Genomic DNA, 11,420 nt, shown 5'->3' with positions numbered 1-11,420 from the left:
CTATAACATTAGTTACTCACCAGGGAATGTCATATTTTCCCCTCCGATGTCATTTCAGCCTCCCTCCTCTCTCTCCCTTACCTGCTGGGAGCTTGGAGGCTATTAGGAGCTCTGCGGGAGGAAGAAAACAGCTGGGGATGCATGGAAGAGGCCTTGGCGTCCCCTTGGTGACAATTCGGCACCCTTGGAATTCGATTCCCACTTCTGCCCACCGCTTTACCTCTCTCACTTCATATTTGTGATGGTACAGTCACCAAATCACGTTTCCTAGTGAGAGTCTCATCATTCTTGTGGGCAGTGCCAACAATGCAGGACTTTTGCCCTGTCCAGTTCACATCAAGGAGTGCGTTAGCAGAGCTGCCTGTTTTCTGAAACACAAGGGACCCGCAGAGAAGATTTAACTCAGGCTTATTTGAGAATTCAGTTTTTGTGCCTGTAAATCCACTAGCGAAGTGGAAAAGGAGAAACACTAGAGTGTTTCCCTTTCCGACTTCATTCAAATAGGAAATAGGAGATATTTTTCAATAAAACCCTATGGGCAAATCTCCAAATTTCCCATTTTTAGGGCATGACCTTAAGCCTTACCCGTTTGACAAAAACAAGACAATAGTAAATGAGATCTGATGGTGTGCTTCCCTCCCTCCCCCTTTTCAGTGGACAAACTTCCCAGTTTATGTATGTCCTGGGATCTTTGTCCACTCTTTCTGATGCTGCCAGAGCTTCATAAAACCTTCCTGGGATCCTGTCCCCACACTGAGTCTTCAGCCGTGACTCAGTTGCCTTCTTCCATGGTTGGCCCATTTGGCTGATTTCAAAAGCCCTGGAAAGAAAAGTTCACCTGGACTGATGAGTAATTTTACCTATCGTTCATCTGGCAGGTAGCTATCACGTGCCCACTGTGGTCCTGGCTACCAAAAGTCTTTGTGGTCCCTCCCAAGTTCCTTTAAGGGAACCCAGGCAGACACAATGGAACTCCAGGAGTAGGCAAAAATACCGAGCACAGTTCTGAGATGGAAAGTCAGTCTGTGATGATCTATCTCTAATAATTTGGTGTTTAAATATCTTGGAGGGGGGAATGAAGGTTGGAGGGGTTGGGGGAGGGGGGGGGACAAAAGTTCTGCTCAGAGTCTCAAAGTTCTTTGCTCATAGCATCAAGTCCCCCCTGGCCTCCTCCATTCTTAATCAACTAATTTATTTTACAGAGATAATGAACTGTTTGTAATAGTCTTTTCCTGTGCCAAGATGGACCAGGAAACTGCTCTTGAGATCGCTGGCAATCTAGGATTTCCAGGCTGAAGTCAAAGGGAAGTGGGGAGGGAAAGTTCTGCTCTCGGTCATCGTCATCGTCATGGCAAAGTTGTTGTCCGTGCTGGAGTCCTGGCCCCGGAGTGGCCTTTTGCAGAAGAGCCCAAGCAAGGCCAAGGTGAGCTCCTTCTTGATACTCTTGTGCATGTACCCATAGGTGTAAGGGTGGAGGCAGCACTGCAGAAAGAAGAGCAGGAAGATACAGGAGTTGACCCATGGGGGGGCCGCTCCCACCCCAGCAGAGACGGCAGCCAGCAAACAGTAAGGGCCGATGCACAGGATGAAGGAGGCGATGATGACGAAGATCACTCGGGCAGCCTTGCAGTGGTAAGGGTTGGGCTTGGCAGGGCACCTCTGGGGACTGGCCTGGAAGGAGCGAGGGATTGTGACAATGCGATCGCCATCCTCTTCTTCTTCCTCACTAACCTCTTCTCCAGCAACAGTGCTCTTCTCCACTGGTTCCTGCAGGCTCCGGGGCCTCATGGGATGCACGAGAGCATTCTGCCTTCGGGCTGCTCGGAACACCATCCCATAGCACCCCACCAGGATGGCCACTGGACAGAGGAAGGACAGCAGGATATTCAGGAAGGTGTAAGAGGGGCTTGAACTCCAGACCACAACGCACAGAGAGCTCTCCTTGTCAAAGTCGATCTCCCCCCAGCCAATTGCAGGTGGAAGGCTCTGAATCAGACTGAAGATCCAAGTGCCCAAGATGAACATACCTCCCCAGGTGGTCGTCATCTTGTTGGGATAGGACAGGGGGTAGATGATGGACAGGTACCTGTCGACGGACACCACGATGATAGTGTTGATGGAGGTGTAGGCAAAGACGTGCATCAGGGTAATCAGGGTCGTGCACAGGTTTTGGCTGAGGGGCCAGAAGGAAGGCAGGGAGCCTGCCACCACCCAGGGCATCACCACGGCTGTCTGGAACAGATCTGCAGTGAGGAGGTTGAGGATGAAGCGGTTGGCAACCTGCAACAGCTGGGGCTTCCGACGGAACACGAGCAGCAGCAGGGTGTTCCCCAGGAAGGAGACACAGATGAAGGAGGAGAGGAGGGAGATGCGGACTATGCAGTGGAAAAGGCTGATCATCGAGTGCCCCTCGCTGCCATCGCTACTGCCGCTGCTGTTGGTACTGCTGTTGCTTCTGCTAATGCTGCTGTTACCTCCACTGCCACCACCGCTGTCATAAGTGCTGTTGCTTGGATCTCCTGGGAGATGAGTGGAATTACCGAGTTCCTGGGACAGAGACATGGTTCCCAAACTCTTCCTCACGTCACGTAACTCCACGGAGTTTTTGTCTAATGAAGTGTAATGCAGACGATGGTCAGATGCCAGAAGACGCCTTTTCCATGTCTGTTTTCATCTAAGGTCTGAAGGAGAGTTTAATATTCATTCCATGGACCTAAACAAATGTGTGGGAAGAGTTACCCATCCTTGAGAAATGGCCTTTACCTCCTCTAATTGCCTCCTTTCCTGAGAGGGACCTTTACTGATCTAAAACCCCTAGGCCCAAGACAAGCCTCTGAGATGAATGCTATTGACACTGTGGTCACAACACATCAGTTATTGAGGAAAAAAGCAGCACCCCACATATGCTCTCCTTACTTAACAGCTTTAACTTGCCTTTTTCTCTTCTGGTACAGTACTGCAGTTTACCATGGAGACCAGCTCCAACTGTAACACTGGCTTACATCGATTTCTTGGTTTCTCATTATAACAGCACCAACTGAAGAATGCAGGGAGGAAACAGGCTGCCAAATGGAGGGGAAACTGGTAAAAATGAAGAAGTAGCCACGGACAGCTGGGGAACAGCTGTTCTTCCCCTGTGGGGCAATTAGCGGGAGTGGGGGGGGGAAGTACGCACCCACGGGGACCCTGGCCGTGCCAGCCTGTCGGGGCGGGACCCTATAGCGGGGGCAAAAAGGATGAGTGGAAGAAAAAGGGGAAAAAACCATCAGGTACGAAGAAAAAATGTGAAGTCACATGATAGAGTGGAATAAGAGTTCATAGACAATATCTAGTTAAATTTCAGCTGATAAGAGAGGCAAATAATTAATAAAAGAGGCAAATAGTTAACATTAACCTTTTGAAGAAGGTGGCATGGTCCAAACTCTAGCTCTCCATGGAAATCTGGGTTTCACGTGTAACCGATGCTAGAAGCGTCCACATTCCCTTATCATGCACCAAGGACGACAACCCAAAATCTTTCCCCTTCTGAGTGAATATAAACGGGATTACCTGTTGATGCCTCGCTGTTAGATCGGCTTCGCTCTTCTCTCCACGCCGACGAAAAGATGCTGGCCAAGGCTCCCTCCTCCTTTTTCGTCCTTATCCCACGAGCGTTTCTGTCAGGCTCCAAGCTGAAAGATAAAATGCTGTCATGTCCTCTCCTGCTAGCAAGCAGCTTCCTTCGAGTGTCTGGATCTGCTGTGCTAACAGAGAGAGCTGTCTAGCAGCCCGTGGAGCTGAGCGGACCGGCCAGCTCTGGGCTCAGCCGCTGTGCGGTCGCTCGGCTCTTTAAGCAAATGCCAGCCGCCTTCTGAGTGGGGAAGGTAGCCTCAGCTGTCAGCTCGCTGATCATGGAGCCTTGCTCTGGGAGATGCGGCTCCCGTGGCTGTCTTTGCTTTCTGCGGGAGCCGATGCTTCATTGAGAGGTAGCCTCGGCTCTACCCAACTGAGGCAGTGACAACATTTGGGTCTTGGCAGTTAAAGCCATGATGTCAGCGTGAGGAATGACCTAACCAGATTTGGGTCCTGAGCAGGGGGAGGAGGGAGCAAAATGGAGGGGGGGGGTCTCATTTGGTTTTAGGTGAAGGAAAAATTTTGTCCTTTTTAGAATGAGGATATATATATATATATATATATATATATATGTCCCTGACTTTTTTTTTCTTCTGAGAGCCCAATTCTGATAGACACTGTAAGCTGACTCGCAAGTTAAAATCCCTGCCTGCATTTAAAATTCTACCTCTGCTACTACCTGTGACCTTGAACAAGTCACCCCCCCAAACCCCCCACTACCTGTGTGATTTTCAGCAAGACACTTTGCTCACTTTTCCCAGAGCTCAGTGGTCACTGGCTACCTGGGTGACCCCCGGCCAGTCCCTTCCCTGACTCTCAGGGGTCTCAGGTGCCGTGGCCGTGAGCCAATGACGGACTTGTCTTAGAGGGTCCCCCAGGTCCCTGCCAGCCTGAAATCCTATGATGAAGAGAATGCTAGCCAATTTTTGTATAGCAGTTTACAGGGTGTTTTACAGTCATTTTCTCATTCGAGCCTCACAATAGCCTTTCCAGGGAGGGACCGCAGGCATTATTAACTCCGTTTCATAACTACAAGGAAGCTGCGGCTCAGAGGGGTAAATTTTGTCTGTGGTCACACAGCAAATAAGGGTCAGAGGCAGGATTTAAATTCGAGTCTCTGCTGACCTTAAGTCTTATGTTCATAAGATTCCCAGCTTTAGAGCTGGAAGGGACCTCAGAGACCATCTAGTCGAACCCCCCCCCCCACACACACACTTTACAGGGAAGGAAACTGAGGCCCAAGGAGGTGAAGGGTTTTATTCAAGGTCACACAAGCAATAAGGGGCAGAAGTAGGATTTGAACCCTGGACCTCTGCCTCCAGAGCCAGGGCTCATTCCATTGTGCCACCTTCTTTCCTCTATAGCACAGTGATGATCTATTATTATATACTCATCCCAATCACTATATCACAAGCAATATTAAAACACCAGATTGTCTCACACATATTGATTATCGACAATACCATAACCTCTCAAGGATCTGGAACTTCGGCATGTACCTATCCCCTCCACCAGGGCAGACTGCGATTGCTCTCCAACCTGGGAGGGGGTTTTTAAGAGACAGGAAGGCAGTCCAGTGGAAAGAACGAACCAACGAACATTGAATTAGGAGTCCGAAAACCTCAATTCAAACCTCAGCTCTACCACTTGCTACCTACGGGACCTTGGGCAAGGCATTTCCCCTGCCCGTGCCTCAGTTTCCCCCTCTGTAAAATGAGAAGGTTAGACTGGCTGGCCCCTGGGGTCCCTTCCAGCTCTAGATCTAGGCTTCTATGAATACACAGCAATACATTAAAGAACTTGCATTTCACCAGAGTAGAAACTCCCTCCATGGAGGCTGATTCCAAGCCATCCACAATTTTATGGTCTTAGTAGCTGTCGGAAGCTCAGAGAGGTTAAGGGATTTATCCATGGTCACACAGCTCCAATACCTCAATGCTATCTGCCTCTCGTTGCAGGTGCTGCCTCTGCAGAATCAGATTGCAGTCCCTCTAACTTAACGTCTGCTCTTTGAGATATGCCATGGCCAAAATATTTAGGTTTTGGGGCAAGCCAGGTGCCCGAGCTTGCCTGCCCTTAGCTGGATGGCATGAGAAATCTCTTCCAATCCTCCTTTTAGAACCTTATTTCCAAGCGCTCCCCTTCATTCCCTGTACATTGAGTCAAAACTGGCTATAGCAGCCGTTCCCCCCGCGCATTGACATCCCGACCCCTTCCCCCTGCCCTCTCTCCCACCGCGACCCCGCTCCCCAGACCCCCTATTCACTGGCTCCTTACCCCTGCCTGTTGAAAGCTGCTCTTCCTTCCCAGCTCAGCTCGAGTTTAACCTCTCTCTCAAAGGCAGCTCCGATCCTCTCTGCTCACTCCCCAACAGAAAGTGATCGCTCCCGCCTCCAATTTTCCTTCTTCAAACAAGCAGTGAAGTTCCGGCTCTGTTCTATAGGCACCGGCTTTTAAGGGATGACCACAATAACGACAGCCACGTCTGGGACGACGACAGCAGCTACGACAACAAGAAACACAGTTTACCCTCCCCAAGCTTGCTGTGGGGAGGGGCTCGGATACAATTAAGTACAGGATATTTGGAAGAGAGACAGAGAGCCCTGTGAACTGGGAGATCAGGAAAGGCTTCCTATAGGAGGTGTACCAGATTCCTCCAAGGGTCGTTGTCACTCGGTCCATTCCCCTCTTGCCCCCCTGCACCCCCAAATTTCTTCTCTAAGGCTCAAAGGCTCTCTCCTTTGCTCATCGATTTTGACCTTATATTTGTATTTTATCTGTCTCGGTGTCAGTGTGATATAGTGGAATAATTGTGGACTTGGGAAACAGGTTCTATATTCAGATCCCACTTTTAGCATTTGTGGTCTGTGTCACCTTAGGCAAATCACTTAAGCTCTCTTGGCCTCAGTTTCCTCATCTGTAACATAAAAGGATCAGACTAGCCTCTGAGGTTCCTTTCAGCTGGAAAGCTATGATCTTATGTTTGACCTATGTATGACTTCACCTCCCTGATCCTCAGTTTCCACATCTGTAAAAAGAGAGGCTTGTACTAAATAGGCTCTGAGGTCCCTTTTAGCTCTAAAACAATGATCCTATGTGGTATCCTCTCTACCTCAGGACTATCTGGTCCTTCGAGAGCAGGGTCTGTCATTTTTCATATCTGGATCCCCAGCCCAGAGCCTAAGGGCCTTATGGGTCATAGGTGCCCAAGACGTGTGTGTCGAATTGATGTGCTGACAACCTTTGGAGAGATAGCAAGTGTCTGGAATTGCCACCAACCCAGGAAAGGGCCTCAGCTCCATAAGATGACTATCCCAGTTGCCGACTTTTCTTTGATGTTCTTCGGTTTCCACAGTCCCTTGAGCTCCTCGGCTAATCGACAAACCTGTTTATTTTTTCTGTGTATGTTTTTGCAGTTTCTGCTGAGTGGCCCCACTATGCCAATAGGTTCCACTTCATGACTCATTTTATCAAGTAGCAACAAAACATCTGGTCTGTTGGCCAGCCGAACATCTGGTCTGTTCCTATGGTTCTACCCTCGGACAGCTTATAGTAGTTATTTTCTAAAATATTCTTAGACTGGAGAGTCCCCCTAGTAATTCCTTTTTCAACCCACATTTTGAGGGCTAATTGCTGTTATTAACCTCCATGATAATCATCTGTAATAACATTAATTAAGCTATTATTTATAATAGCTTGCTTTTCAGGAGCATTTTAAAAGTTTACAAAGTGCTTTCCTCACAACAACCCTTTGAGCTGGGCTCACGGGATCATAGATGAGAGCCAGAAGGGACCCAGAGATCATCATGGCCATCTCCTTCATTTGACAGAGGAGGAAACTGAGTCACAGAGGAGGGAGCCACACAGGTTGTTAACAAGGATTCTAACACTGATCTTCCCACTCTGCATCCAGCACTCTTTCTCCCATGCCCTTGTTGCTTCCCTCATGGAGGCTATTATTTTCCACATTTTGCAGATAAAGCAGTTAAATGACTTGCCTATAGTCAGAAATCTAGCAAGTGGAAGAGGCAGGATTCCATCCCAAGTCTCCTGACTCCAAACCCACTGTCCTTTCCACTTCAGAATGTTGCCTCCAAGCATGTGCTCATGCAGAGAAAACTGCAAAGGGGGGAGAATAGATGAGGTGGGGGTCTATGGGTAAAGAATATTATGTACAAGGCAGACAAACTAATGTGTTGGTTTTGCTCAACTGCTTTTTTTCCCTTTAAATCTTTGTTACAAGGGAAGGTTCTTTGGATAGGAGAGGCCAGAGGGATACATTTGAAAATAAAGATCATATAAAAACAAAAACTACCAATAAAAAGAATAATTAAGAAAAATCTGGGAAGCAAGTCCTCTCCATTTCCAATTGGGTTTTGAGCTGATTCAAACATTATATTTAAAAATCTACAGCAGTCAGGCTGCATGGCATATAAGCCCTGCTATAGAATGGCAACAGGTTGACTTCATAGTAACCAGAGGAGAAAGTCATCTTCTTGAATAACTTACCTGAAACTAAATAATGATCAATGTAAGTATTATGCTGGCTTTCAATAAATCAACTTTTCTGCTACAAGATGGGGAAGATTTGGTCAGCCAACCATTTTCCTGAAAAAGGTCTGAGGGTCTTGATGGACTTCAAGATCAACAGGAGTCAATGGGGTGATATGGCAGCCCCCCGCCCCTTTAAAAAGAACTAATCGAGGCAAGCCTCCAGGAGGAAGGATGTGATCATCCTGTTGTGTTCTGTCCTGGTCAGATCACAGCTGGCATACTGTGTTCAATTCTGGGTGCCCCGGTTTAAGAAGGTACAGGTTAGTCTTGGTGGCTTCTGATGTCCAACACCAAATCCAATACTCTTTTCTCTGCATTGCAGTGAATTGACCTCCAAGGTCCCTTCCATCTCGATATCTATGATCTTAGGTTCCTGCGATGTAAATAACCAAACCAAGCTGACTTGATTATGTGGACACAGCTTAAATCCTGGACTCATTTACACACCGTTTTTTTTCCCGTGGTACTTTAAATGCTACACGCACACTGACTTCTTCATTTCCTAGAATCGTAGAATGTTTCAGCAATCCAGAGGGGGAATCTGTAGCAGTGAGCAGCCGGGGAGGGGGGTGGTGGTCTTGCATTGAACAATTGCCAGACTGAGAAGCAATGGGGCACTGCAGTTGTGATAGAAGGAGAAACAGTCCCCAAGTCAGGGGAAAAGGGAAAGAATCCATAACGTCAGTTACAGGGAAGGGAGCAGAGAGCTAGGGCAAAGCAGCACACTGTATAGACAGCCATTTCCTTCTAGAGCACAGTAAAAGCATGCCTGTCCTATACCCCAAGGAGATCAGAGACACAAAGAAAGGCTCCACATAACCGAAATATTCATAGCAGCACTTCTCACCGCCGCAAAGAACTGGAAACAAAGTAGATGCCTATCGACTGGGGAATGGCTAAACAAATTGTGGTACATGGATGTAATGGAATATTACCGTGCTCTAAGAAACAATGAATATGATGAATACAGAGAAGCAGGGCAAGGTACAAGAAAGGGATAGAAGAAAGATAAACAGAAATAGGAAAACAACAGCACAATGACGGGAACCGTGGAAATGCAAAGAAAAAATGAGTATAATTATAATAGATCCATTGAGCAACAAGAATTTAAGTGTCCACCATATGCTAGACACTGGGGAAACAAACTCAAATATGAAACAGTGCCTGCCCTCAGATAGCTCACTTTCTGTCATGACCCAGTGCCAGCCCTCAACTAGCTTATATTTTATCATGACCCAGCCTGGCTGAGGAGATGAAAAGATGCACCTTCCCTTCTTCTTTGCAGAGGCAAGGTACCATAGGTGCGGAACATGGTATGTTCTGTCAGATTCATTTGATGTGTTGGCTAGTTTTGCTGAACTGTCCCTCGGCCCGTCCCACTCCCCCCCTCCGCCGCGGCTCCCCCCCACCCCACCTTTTCCTTTTTCTTCTTTGTTACAAGGAATGAGTCAGTGGTTGGGGGAGAAGGATACATTCAGAAATGAAGGTGATGTAAAGATAACAATTATCCATAAATTTTTAAAAAAGAACCAAGCAGGATCAGAAGAATAATATACACAGTGAGTACAGCGATGTAAATAAAGGATCGCGAAGTGAAAATTGTATTCTGAGTAAGGCAAAACAAAATAAGCCCCCAAACCCAGTGAGTGACAGACCCAGAGAATAGATAATGAAAACTAGCTCCTTTGTAACAGCAGAGAGACAGGGGGCTACAAGAGCCAGATGTCATGTACATCGTCAAACAGGGTCACTATAGTGACTGGTTTTTTGTTTTTGTTTTTGCTTAATTCTTTGCTACAAGGGAAGGTTTGATTCTGGGGTGAGTAGGGGAGTGGCAATGGTGATCTCCAGAAATGACAGGGATACGGGAGAACAAAAGACACGAAGAAAACGTTTTCTTCTTAAAGAGAGGAAAAAAGACGGGAAGAAGGAAAGAAAGAAAGATCCTGTTGGCCATAGGTCAGTGCGGGAAGGTGATAAGGAAACCACACGACCTGTATGAGGATGGAAACATTGAGAAAACGGGCTCTGGGAGCGAACATACGTTCATCGGCATCTGGCCGATACCAGGGGAATCAGTCAGTTCTTTATCAAGCCTCACTCAGTGCTTATTCTCCCACACTGTAGCTACCCTCGGTGGTATCTAGCTTGCTGGATGGTGAAAGGGAAGAGGGAGAAAGGAAACTGTCTGTGTACATACATACACCAAAGCCGACAGCACAGACAGCTACTGCACTGCAGGAAGACGCGGCATTGGGGAACGATGGGGAAGAGCTCGCCCAGCCGAATACTTGGCTGGGTGCAGGTGACCCTATGCCCCGGGGTCTTGTGTTTCAGGGCATTTCCATAGTATCACCCTGCCTCCTAAAGAGGGTTTAAGCTGAAAAGGAGAGGGGCGAGGGGAGGGAGGGAGGAAACTCTGTCCTCGGTCCATCAAGCTAGTTACCATAGAGAGAAGCTGCAGTATAGGAAGAATAGCCATTGAGAAAACCAGCAGTTTGCAGGAGACAAACCGGGCAGTTCAGAGGAGACGAAATCCGAAAAGGGAGCTATAGTAAACACCCCAGCTGCAAATGTATACCAGTGCCCAAAGTTTAGGCAACAAGCAAGAGGAAGAGGTCTTCATGCTATTTGACCTCACGGGTATCTCTGAGACATAGTGAGATGAGCCCCAGGACTAGAATGTGACTCTGAATGGGGGATTTCTTATTCAAAGGAGACAGGATGGATGAAAAAGGTGGCCGTGGTGTGTGTGTGTGTGTGTGTGTGGTGGGGAAGGGGAGACAGTAAGCATCATACATTAAGAAGAAGGCAAACTTGGGAACAAATCTAGTAACCAGACCAAGGTTGGAAGTATGGTGGAGAGCACTTGGGTGAAGATCGGTGGGAGGAGAAATAGAAGCCATTTTGTCATCCAGTATGCTACAGATCACCTGGACAGAAAGGAAATATATGAGGTCAGGAAGCACATCACAAGCCTGGCACAGAGGCATGATATATTGGTGATGGGGGACTTCTATTATTCAGACATCTGCTAGAACTCTCTCTCTCTCTCTCTCTCTCTCTCTCTCTCTCTCTCTCTCTCTCTCTTTCTCTCTCCCTCTTTCATCTCTCTCTCTCTCTCTCCTTCCTTCCTTCCTTTCTCTCTCTCTCTCTCTCTCTCTCTCTCTCTCTCTCTCTCTCTCTCTCTCTCTCTCTCCCCCTCCCCTCCCCTCCTCTCCTCTCCCTCTCCCTCCTCTCTCTCTCTCTCTCTC

General features: G+C 47.7%; 1 protein-coding gene across 1 annotated transcript; it reads right to left on the bottom strand.

The window, feature by feature from the left end:
* Positions 1-1,278: 1,278 nt before the first annotated feature.
* On the bottom strand, positions 1,279-2,562 carry GPR101 (G protein-coupled receptor 101). The gene has a single exon (XM_036739810.1). The coding sequence runs from the start codon at positions 2,560-2,562 to the stop codon at positions 1,279-1,281; it is 1,284 nt and encodes a 427-aa protein (XP_036595705.1).
* Between the last annotated feature and the right edge of the window lie 8,858 nt (positions 2,563-11,420).

Source organism: Trichosurus vulpecula, chromosome X (genome assembly GCF_011100635.1).
Source record: "Trichosurus vulpecula isolate mTriVul1 chromosome X, mTriVul1.pri, whole genome shotgun sequence".
Taxonomy (NCBI): Eukaryota; Metazoa; Chordata; class Mammalia; order Diprotodontia; family Phalangeridae; genus Trichosurus; species Trichosurus vulpecula.
Note: the sequence above shows the minus strand (reverse complement) of the source record. Positions and strands in the feature narration are given on the sequence as shown.

Excerpts from the sequence above, each read along its gene's own strand:
- GPR101 (XM_036739810.1), bottom strand. The coding sequence starts at position 2,562 with ATGTCTCTGTCCCAGGAACTCGGTAATTCCACTCATCTCCCAGGAGAT.